Genomic DNA, 11,088 nt, shown 5'->3' on the forward strand with positions numbered 1-11,088 from the left:
GTGGCTGTGGGCCAGCTGCAGAGCACATGGCTGTTTAGCTGTGCTGTGAGATGCTCACAGGCACGGTTATTGTTGAGCCATTACGGGCCTCTTTGACACAAAGCACATCCACTGTTCCATCTGTCCGTGTGGACTGCCTTCCACATGATGTGCAGAGCAATGTGTCTGCGACCTTCGCCATGCCCTAAAGTGCTGTACTTCTTACTGGAGGAGGAGCGGTCATTCCCCTAACAGATTCCAATCCCAATCCTTACCTCCCATCTCCAACTTCAAGTGGGAGGCACAGAAAGGTTATAGAACCTAACGGTCACACGGTGCAGACATGGCGAAGCTGGATTAAACCAGTCTGTGTGCAAGCCCCCATGATGCTCTGATGTCTAAATGAATCCTCTGTGCTGAATGCAGGGTGTGACGTTTGGTCTTGGCTTCCAGGGACAGCACCCACTAGGCTCAGGGAGTAATTGACAAGTATGTAAGCGAATTCAAGACTGGATGTAGCCGTTGCCCTGTTAGTTTCCAGGCTTCATCTCAGATGTGAAACTGCAGGTGTGAATAGCATTCCACGTGAATTAGAGAGCAGTGTCAGAGCAGTGCCCTCCTGCCGGAATGGAAATTGCTTTGGAAGCTGTGACTATTCTTTCTGACTCTGGTCTGAGAGTGACCCCTTGTGTCTTTAAGGAGGAAGAACAAACTGCCTGCCTCCCTCTCAATGCTCTGGGTTCTGAGGACCAAGCACAATAAGCTGGCCCCATATTGAAGTGTTATGCACATCACAAAGCCCAGCCTGGGGCAGAGGTCTGCTGGTACAACCAAGTGTCTCAGGCCTTAGCGGCTTGGAAGCTCCTTGAAGCCAAGTCTTGCACTGTCCGTGAGCTTGTCTGTAGGGAGTTCGGAGCCGTTCGGTATCAGAGGCTCAGTATCTGCTCCATGGCCTCATGTTCATCTTCGCCCGCCTAGGTAACTGGAGCCCGTGTCCAGCGGTGCTCAGCTAGACCTGGGTGTAGGGAGGCTAGGTAAACAAGGCGAGGACAAGGTTCTTTGTCAGGCAAATGGAAACAAACCTTGTCTTATAAGAATGTGTGGTCCCGGTTGGGATTTAGCTCAGCGGTAGAGCGCTTGCCTAGGGAAGCGCGAGGCCCTGGGTTGGTCCCCAGCTCCAAAAAAAAAAAAAAAAAAAAAAGAAGAAGAATGTGTGGTCCCTGTGGCATGCCTCCCATGTCCCTTTCTCCAGTCCTCTGGCCTTTTCTCAAGGCAGCAGAACTCTCAGTGAAGTATAAAAGCCAAGTCTGGAACTGTAGCTCTGATAGAATATTTGTGCAGCACACGCACTCACACATGAAAGCATACACACAAGCATGTGCGTGCACACACACACACACACACACGCGCGCGCGCACAGTGCTGGTTTCCATCACAGCACCTCTAAAAAAAAGGTAAAACTAGTGTTTGCACACATGATTACAGACAGGGATGGACATGAGCACAAAGCCTTGCGGCCCTGCCTGATTTGCCTAAGAAGTCCCAGAAGCCATTTTCCGTGAATGCCCCGGGAAAGTGGCACAATTGTGCCACCTCCGTTGGCCTGGAACCATCAGGAAGAACAGAATCACTTAATGGATTTATTGTTGTCCACTCGGTTTTGTTTTCCTCGGTTTCCTTAGCTACTTCCAGGCAAGCTGTCTTCTGTTGAATCTTGGCCTTGACACATATACTTGAAGTTTATAAAGTTTCTCTGTCCTCTTCCCTGTTCTTCAAGTCTTTAAGATTAGCATCACTTCAGACTCCTGGAAATGGAAGCCACCATCCTGTAGTCTCTTGCATAAATACATGTCATGTCGGGGTTCCCCTCTCCCTCAGTAAAGCCGATCAAAGACTGGGTCTGATAGCCTTCATTTGGGACCCTGGTAAGAGCCACAGTGAGGCCACAGCGTAGTGGCTTTTGTCCCCTGACCGTGCTGGTGTGGCCTCTCTTCCAGGTACCTCATCAACTTCCTTCTGGACGCCACTGTAGGCATGCTCCTCATTTACGTGGGCGTACGTGCCGTCGGTGTGTTGGTGGAGTGGCAGCAGTGGGAGTCCCTGCGTTTTGGAGAATATGGTAATGCCTGTGGACACTGGGTAGGGCCTGCTGGGTTCTGCTCGCCCTGTGCAGCTCTGAAATCTGGATGATTTGGAGCTGTTGAACATAAAGGAGTTCACTTAGGGCTTGAGATTCGGTTCCCTAGGGTCAGGGGGGAAGTGCTTCAACCGCCAAGACGTTCATTTTGGAGGGAAGGATTGGCAGAAGCCGAGAGATGGCCCTTCTCCCAGAGGCACTTGTTGGTCCCACATGCGGGGCTGCAAGGCCACCTCGTTCTGCCGAGCTCCCCAAAGAGTCCATGTCACTGCCCACCGCATTAGACAGATGGGAGCAGCTCTTGTTTGGGAAGCCGTCCACAGTGAGGCGAAAACCTGTCCCTCTTTATGCTACACACCTGTGTTTCTCCCGTCACTAGGTTGCTCTGTGACAGCGTAGTGCCCACATGTCAAGGGCTAATGTGCGCATCCCTTCTGAGGCCAAGTTGCCTCGCCTCCTTCTAGCTGTAGGCTTCTCTCCCACCTAGCATCTGGGTGCCCCAGTCTCTCAGATGTGAAGTTTACCCCGACTCAGATATAAGGCTTCAGACCTGCAGCTTGTGGGTGCTAGCCTACCTTGTAAGACCCCCATGTCACAGCCTGAATAAGAAGCTGCTTTCATATTGGCTCTAAGCTTGAGGATGTGTGGAGCTTCTGGTGAGGAGCTACTCTTGGGCCCAGAGCAGTGCTAGCAGAACTTCACCACAAGAGGGCGCCGGGACAAGCGGTAGAATCGGGCTCCACATCCCTTCCACGCCAAGCAGACGACTCACAGCTCTGCACCCAGAGACTGACTCACTTCTAGGTGGTTGAAGACCTGAGGGACTGACAGTTTAAAAGGGCAGGAGATCGGTGGAGCTGGCCGTGGAGCGCCTTGGGTATTTCTAGACATCTTAAGTAATTGTTTGTCTTCAGTGAGGATAGATGAGTTCAGGGGAGGGCTTTTCTTAGCCTGTTACTTGATGCCAGTGAGTCAGTGACTTAAGATAGTGCCCAACGTAGCATGTGCCTCAGGACTCGAGCGAAGGCTTCTGAAGTGCCCCCGCCATAGCGTTCTCAGCTTGCAGGCCAGAGATGGCCCAACACATGTGAGCCAGTGTGACATCATTCTCAAGGGCAACTAGGAGTTAAGCAATTACCCCGTCAGGACATGTTTGCGGGCTCTGTGTCCTCTGCACCAGGACACCTAAAACTCTACCTCCACCAGCACTGCTCACCTGCACTTCTGCTGTCCAGATCCGCGTCTGGAAGACAGAGCTGTCAGCTCCCCAGTAGCCGACCCAGTGATGATACAGAGTTCCCACGGTCAACTGTATATGGTCTCGTCCCATATACCACCGGTTCTGAAGCCAGCCTTGTCTGCCTCCCCAAGGATGGAGAGAAGGGAACATGGCAGTGGCTCTGTGTGAGCTCTGTCCTCTTGGCCCAGCCCCATAATCCCGTCACTGCTGTTGGGAACCAGAGTCCTCAAGTGTCTTCAGAGAAAGCGTCCCTTTGTCCAGGGCCACCCCAAGTCCTCGCTCCCTGGACTGTCTCCCCATTGCCCGTGGCATCGTAGTTGCTTAGTGTTCTCTGCTGCTGCAAGAAACCAGCGTAGGCTTAGTGGCCCAGATAACCCAGACTGATTTATCTGTGCTTCCTTCAGAAGTCCACGACTTCCGTTGGACTAACATGAAGGCAACACCAGGGTTGTCTCTTTCTGGTGGCGATAGGGATGGTGGTTCTTTTGCCCTGTCCAGCCTCTAGTTCTGTCTGAGTCCCTGGCTTATGATTCTCTCCCTCTGTCTTCAAAGCCAGCAGCCAAGTTCTTCTCATGATATACCGCTCTGACCTTTCACCTTGAAGTGGTCCTGTGATTACCCAGAGTGCATCTGGACACTCCAGATCCTCCATTTGAAGTCCGAATAGCAACCTCAATTCCATTAACAGCCAGAGCTGCCCTTGGCTAGGCCGCAGCACATGTCATGGGGTCCAGGATTGGGGTGTGGACATCTTTGCAGGACCATTCTGACTTCTACACCTGTGAACTTACCTGTCCAGTTGAGACAGGAACACCAGGTCAGCCCCACAGCTCTCAGGGAAGTGAAGGCGACGGGGTTTGCTCTCTAGACAGCACGTTGGGTTCCTAGGAGAAGTCATGGGACTTGAACATAAGCACAGTTGTTTAGTTGAGGGTGAACAGTGTTTGAGTATCTCTAGTCTGACGACCAAGCTTATTGTACCCGCAGACAAGACAGTGCTCAGTGGTGCAGTACATCATAGGCTTCCCTTCCCGCCCACCTAAGTGCCCCCCTTCCAGAAGCTTCTCAGCCCACTCGTGTCCCTTCCTTTCGGCCCTGATTCCTGTAGCAGCCCGAGAGAACAGTTCACGAAAGTAAACGAGCATCCCTGAGGTTGCCCACTACAACAGAAAACAGTTCACACCGGCTCGCTTGTTGGCCGCATTTGTCCTGAAGACAGGACTTCAGGGAGCATTTGAAAAACTCTCAAGGGAACAGAAATGATCAAACAAACTGTCACATGTTACTCAATCCAGCTGCAGTGACCTGTGGCCTGGGTACACAGGAGGCGAGCAAGGGTGTGTGGGTGTATCGCCTGGACACGGCTGCTTTTGTCTCTCTGCGTGGTTTTCAGCATTTTTATTTTAGTGTCAAAACACAAAAGGCAGTGGCAGCCCCACTGTACAGACAAACTAAGAAAGAAGAGGAAAGTCGTTTCTCTCTTCCCTGTTACTCATAGCTTCTGGGAAAATGGAGTAAGTGAACACTGAGCTAGTGAATGTTCTTATAACAGTGAACAAATGGGGTCTCTTCTGCCTTCTCCCAGATGCACCAGTCCTTCTCAGACCCTTCCCGGTGCCACTTCCTGCAGGGCATCCCTGGCCTTGCCTGAGAGCCTAAGCAAATAGTTTCCTCTCCTGTTCAAGTGAACTTTTCTCAGTAAGGGCAGGTGGTTTACCGAAAACGTTGTGTAACTAACTCCTGCTGGCAGCTTTGCCAGGAAGAGCGGCACTTCCGAGTGCTCTCTGAGGCTCAGGTACCCTGCCCCAGAAGCGGGAGCAGCTGGGAAGGAAGCCTTAGGTCAGGCAGTAGCGTGTTGCCGCATGCTGCCTGCCAATATCCAGAAAAGGACACACGTGTTCTGCTGTCAGCCTGCAGGCCCAGACACCGCCTGGAGCTTTCTCTCCAGACCAGATTCTCTTCTCGGCCTCCCTGAAATGTTACTTTGTTGCTGTTCTGGTGGGTGGAGGGCAGGTTGTCACCCGCTCTCCCACTCTGGGGCCTGTGCTAAGATTCTGCATGTCGTTCAATCATTCTCTGGAGAGGCTGCCCCCGCCCTTCATTGAGTCCCTTTCTGAAGCATTCTGAGGCACTGCAGGGCCAGGTGTTCCCCATTTTGGTCTCTTGGAGCGCCTCCCCCCCCCCCCACTCTCCAAGTCATTTCTTAACCATACCCACTGACAGACTCACCCCTGTGTCATAGTTGCTGGCCTCAGTCTGTCTCTGCTACCCCTAATCTTGAAGGCTTCTCTCTTTGTCCTAGCCAAGGTGTTGTGTGGTTCCCCAAAATTAATTAGGTTAGGTTGCTCCCCCCCTAAAAAAATTTTTTTTTTTTTGCTTAATGCTATGAAAAAGCCCTAGAAAGCATTAACTTGGGATTCTTTTGCATGAATTTGGTGGAATCTGAGTTTCTCTAGGTCAGACTGATGTGCTCAGGGCTGAGAACGGCAGGGATGCTGGGGGACGGCGTAGGAAGTGGGTGGCCGAAAGGAGGGAAATGGACAAAGAAGCTGATTACTGCATTCATAGGCACAGTGTCAGTCCCATCGTGGACAGAGGACGCGGGGGGTTAGCAGCAGTCACTGGGAAAACCAACTGCAGATAATAATAGCTTTCGTGCTTAACCCGGCTTCTGCTGCCAGTGGACACAGAGCCAGCGTGAGCTCCTACTAAGTTTAGTTCCTCTCAACTCCAGCCTAGAATATTTTTTTTTTTAAGAAGAACATTCTGGTTTGTCTAAATTAGGAATTCTGACTTTATGCAGGGAGCCGCCTCTTTTAGAAGTGAGGTGATTTGTAGAGCTTTAGGGGCTCATGAAGAAACTTAGAGCTGGGGTTCTGGGATCCAGCTAGGGGCAAATGGGGTGAGGGTGGGATTGTCCTACTCGGATTCTGGCGTATGTGGCTAAGCGCCTTCCTGTCCCTGCAGGAGACCCTCTGCAGTGCGGGGCCTGGGTCGGGCAGTGTGCCCTTTACATCGTGATCATGATCTTTGAAAAGTCCGTGGTCTTCATCGTCCTTCTCATACTCCAGTGGAAAAAGGTTTGCGTCCATCCCTGCTTCTGCTCTCTGATAAGCCAAGAAAATGGCATCCCATGTCATCCACAGCCCTGGCCAGCCAGCCCCTGGCCTGCTTGTTTTTGTTTTAGCTCCATGAGCGAGGCCTGGATCTGGTCTTGTGTAGCAGTATTTATAAAAGCCTTAGTTTGCCATTCTTGTACTTGGTGTCCACCCACTTCATGTAAATACATGTCTTCCCTACATTAAGCCTTGGGATATGTAAACTTAATGGAAATACAGCCCCGTCTGGCGTGCTGCTTGGTCTGAGTAGTGTGCAGACTTGGTAACTGTGGATGTGTCTATGCTGGCAAATGTCCTTCAAACACGTGTCTGAGCTGGTTCAGCTGATGCAGTTTCTGAGGTCTTTTCCCACCTCCCTGGGTAAGCCCATGGCTTTACCAGCCCTGCCCTCTGCCCTCTGCCCCTAGCACAACCAAAATAGCTCGTTCCCATATAAAACAGCCAAGGAGCCTTCTAGGGCAAGCTGCTCAGATTCTGGCTTTGGTTTTGTCTGTGGCCGATTCTTAACCTTGTGAGAGAAAACAAGCCAGTGTATTCAGAGCTGCTGTGCCCCTGGCCGTGCAGCGTCTGCTGGAGAGTGAGTGGTCTCGGGCTGCATTGCCCTGGTCTCTACGATCACCCACTGCATTTCTGCCCCCCAGTCCCCCGAGGCATACACACACACCACTGCTGCTCTCTGGGCTTCAGGTTCCCTAAAGGATGTGGGTCCCACTTGCATCTGACTCAGTCCTCAGATCCACAACAAGGGGGAGGTGCTCACGAGCTAAGGGCCCAGAGTGGCTCCAGCTGGTCCCTCACAGTCAGATCTGTGCAGCCGTGAGTGTCTAGGGTCTGTGCAGCCATGAGTGTAAGGGCCGTTTGTTTCCGTGGCTCTCGGGGAGTGTCTGAGTCTCCTGTGTGCAGCCCTGTGGTCTCCTCACTGTCTGTTTCTCTCTGCAGGTGGCCCTGCTGAATCCCATTGAGAACCCTGACCTGAAGCTGGCCGTCGTCATGCTCATAGTCCCCTTCTTTGTCAATGTCAGTGCCTCGTTGACTGTCCTACCTACCCCAGCTTGTGCCCTGCCGCCCAGGGTCCTGCTCAAAGCTCTAAGTGTGGCACAAAAGTCACCCTTACAGCCTCAGGCAGTCCTTCCCATCTGTGTAGCCAGTTGTTACCTTCCATCCCATAACCAGTCTTGAGCGTGGTGGGGGTCCTTCCTCAGAGATCCAGCACCCATTCTAGGGCCCTATTTCAGGTAAAGGATCCTAGGAACCATGACTCGCCTTCCCTGATAGGCCACTTCATTGAGAGGTCCCAGCCTGTGTGTGATAGTAACTTCTAGATCAGGGACGTTTCAAGTGTTCTCCAGACATTTACTGTTGAGTATACACCTCAGAGAAACTGGGGAGCACAGTGTCCTCTGTGAAGACCCCGTGATGTAGAGTGCTAAAGGAATCGGGGGCTCCCAGAGTGTGGCCACCTATGAACGACCCATGAGGCTCCAAACGGGCGGCTAGAGACCTAGGTTCCAGGCCCAAAACAGGCTGCCTGGTTTGTTCGTTCTTTTGCTTTTAGAGTCAGGGTCCTGGCTATCCTAGAACTCACTAAAGTAGACTGTGCTGCCTTGGAACTCATAGAGACCGATCTGTCTCTGCCTCTGAGGAGCTGTGAGGAAGGGTGTGGCCCTGGGCTGTCATTATTTAACACAACAAAACCCTTAAGTGACCACAGCAAGAATTACCCCGCTGTTCTCTGTTCTCTGACTGTAGAAGCATAGTAAATGACAGAAAATAGCAGTCTCTCCTGAATGTTCTGAGAGATGGTCGGGGCTGAATGGGGCTTCTCTTTTCTCCGTGAAGGGGTGGGTTGGAGCCCCCTGCTTTGCTTTGTCCTGGTTTCTCCACAGTAACCTACACCTTCTTCCCGCAGGCTTTCATGTTCTGGGTAGTGGACAATTTCCTCATGAGAAAGGGGAAGACGAAAGCTAAACTCGAAGAAAGAGGAGCCAACCAGGACTCAAGGAACGGGAGCAAGGTTCGCTACCGAAGGGCGGCATCCCATGAGGAGTCTGAGTCTGAGGTAGGAGCCTCCTGACTCTCCCCAAGGGCTTGGCCATCATACCTTGGGCTCTGGGGGTCTCTGCTCTTAAGTTTGCTGGTTCACAATACCAGTCAGAGGGACAGAAGAGGCTGGGCTGAAGCGTTGCCCAGGTCACTCAGAGCCACATTAGCTTGAGCCCAGTGTCTGCTGTCACATGTGCCCTCTCAGACCAAAGGGATGTAGCTTGTAGATTTGCCACAGCCCGTCCCTGTGGCAGTGGAGACAGCCAGGTGAGGTGAAAGCCACCTTGTTCTTGGAGCCCTGTTCTTCACTAACAGTCAAGGGAGAAACCTCTAAAATATAGGACTATTTAAACCTCATCTCCCTTTACCTGCTGGTGCCTAAATTCAAGGGCCTGAACATAAGGAAGCAACACGCATGAACACAGACAGCGTGGGGCAGGGATGTGTGTCCCAGCTGGGCTGCAGCAGAGGCCTGAGGTAACTCCCACAGTGCTAAGCGTTGTGCTCCCAATGCTGGGGTTAGCCCAGCTTGTGGTTCATGGCTTTAATTCTGCATTTGGAAAGTAAAGACACTCAGATGTCTGTGAGTTCAAAGTCAGCCTGGTCTACATAGCACATTCCAGAAAGGGCTATACAGTGAACTTTGACTCCTCCCCCCTAACGTAACTGAGATGGCTGCCACCCTGAGGTGTGAGGATGGGGAACGCAAATGCACAAATGGTTCACAGTGCCCTGGAGAACCCTGGGCAGGCTGGAGGGAGTTTTAAGTGATGAACAGATTAGAAGGCAGGCCCGTATTGACCCCAAGTGTGTATTCTGGCTATAGGGGTTTATTACGTCATAGTAATTGGATCACATTTGGCAAATGACAGACGGCCATAAGGCAGAAACATAAGACAGCTTATCAGCATTCACAACCACAGCCTGCCCTCTGATACTAACGTGAAATTCTCATTGGCCAGAGCAGGGAGCCGTGAGCCATCAAGTGATTCGGTCCTCAGGGAAGGTAGTGAGGCTGTTTGTCCTACCCTGGAGTAGGAGTGCACATTCACTGCACGGCTGGGCCCTTAAACCTTCGCGTAGGCCTCTGATCTTCCCGTGGTACTCAGAGGTCTAAGGCCAGCAGCTGTGGCAGGAGTGAGCAAGTTTGTCCTCAGTGTCTCAACTGCTTCCCTCTGTATCTTCAGAAACGGCAGAGGTGACTCAAGAGAGCCCCTCTGAAACCGCACTGCCCATGTGGTCCCTGGGATGATTCCAGTCCCTTTTGAAAGAGACTGAGTGTGTAAGGCAGGCCCAGGACCCTGAGATTCCCTGGGCCTGGTTGGCTCTGATCAGCTCTGGGTCTGTCGGGAAGGCAGCTGGAGGCATTGATGGGGTGGGGGTGGCAGATTAGGGGTGGTCCCTCTAATGCTAGCTTCAGCAGGCCAGCACAGCTCACTGTGAGGGGCCTCCCTCCACCCTCTCCCGAGGATGTGGGAGACGTGAGGCCTCCCAGAGGGGCTGGGCTCCGAGGAGGACGAACACTACACAGAAACACCGGCATCTCAGACCTTGCCTCTTGACCACATCAGATCCTGATCTCGGCTGACGACGAGATGGAGGAGTCTGACGCCGAGGAGGACCTCCGGAGACCTGTGAAGAAGAAACATCGCTTCGGGCTGCCCGTATGACGCATTTCCACGCTGCGGGTGACAGTCCTGGGGCCCAGCCCTGCAGCAACACTGTATCCCTCCTGTCTGCCCTCCTCTTCTACCTCCACTCCTCCTGCTGTCTCTGCCAGCTCTCCGCCCGCCCCAGGCTACTGTGACTTAGAAGAGGGAAGAGGACCGGTGCCTGAGGGGCTGTGGGCAGCTGGAGTTCCCGCTCAGTTGCACTACAAACACTGACCAAATATGCAAGCGAAGAGCTTTGTTCGTTCGTTGTCGTCCCTTTGGGGGGGTCGTGAGACCCCCTGTCCTATGTCTGACCGGGTGGCATGGTGGAAGAAAACAGAGCACACACAGAACTGTGGTGGGTTCTCCTGCCGAGGCTGCAGGCCTTGTGGACACGCGACGTGCTTGGGGTTAACAGTCGCTGGTTGACCCAGGTTGGAACAGGAATGGTTTCTTAACTCAAACACCGGCTTTTGTAACTCTTTCCTTCTGACGCCTGTCTCACGGGCTGCGACAGTGTTACTGTTTTTTGAGTACGTGTTCGTTTCCTACAAAGTACCTATGGGTCTAACGGGCAAACAGATTTTTAAGTCTTCCCTATGCTGTCTGACTTTTATATTTTTAAGTTATATTTTCATACTATTGTATTTAAAACTCTTTTTAATCCCCAAACACATGGGTTTGTTTGCCTTTCATGGGGTGTGAGCTGGTGGGAGGCGGGTCAAGACGAGGAGGTGTTTCAGCCAGGGATACTGTTAGGGAACATGGCTGGTGAGGTACATGGCCCTGATGGGAGGGTGGATAGACAGCGCTTATCTGCGGCCACAGAGCCATACTCTGTTAAGGTCAGAACCTCCACAGGAGGCAGCCGTTCAAGTAGATCTGTGTGAGCCACTGTGAGGACAGACAGAGCCCTGC

The 11,088-nt window shown here is 52.4% G+C and overlaps 1 protein-coding gene across 1 annotated transcript in view; it reads left to right on the forward strand.

Moving 5' to 3' along the window:
• LOC116914300 (store-operated calcium entry regulator STIMATE) overlaps nt 1-10,842 on the forward strand; it is a 52,012-nt gene extending 41,170 nt beyond the window's left edge. Inside the window, exons 4-8 of the mRNA XM_032918541.1 lie at nt 1,977-2,098; nt 6,324-6,436; nt 7,415-7,492; nt 8,385-8,534; nt 10,090-10,842. Coding sequence (XP_032774432.1) covers nt 1,977-2,098; nt 6,324-6,436; nt 7,415-7,492; nt 8,385-8,534; nt 10,090-10,188 — 562 coding nt within the window. The 3' untranslated portion in view covers nt 10,189-10,842. The remainder of the gene's footprint in view (nt 1-1,976; nt 2,099-6,323; nt 6,437-7,414; nt 7,493-8,384; nt 8,535-10,089) is intronic.
• Nucleotides 10,843-11,088: the final 246 nt, after the last annotated feature.

This window comes from Rattus rattus, chromosome 13 (assembly GCF_011064425.1).
Source record: "Rattus rattus isolate New Zealand chromosome 13, Rrattus_CSIRO_v1, whole genome shotgun sequence".
Lineage (NCBI taxonomy): Eukaryota > Metazoa > Chordata > Mammalia > Rodentia > Muridae > Rattus > Rattus rattus.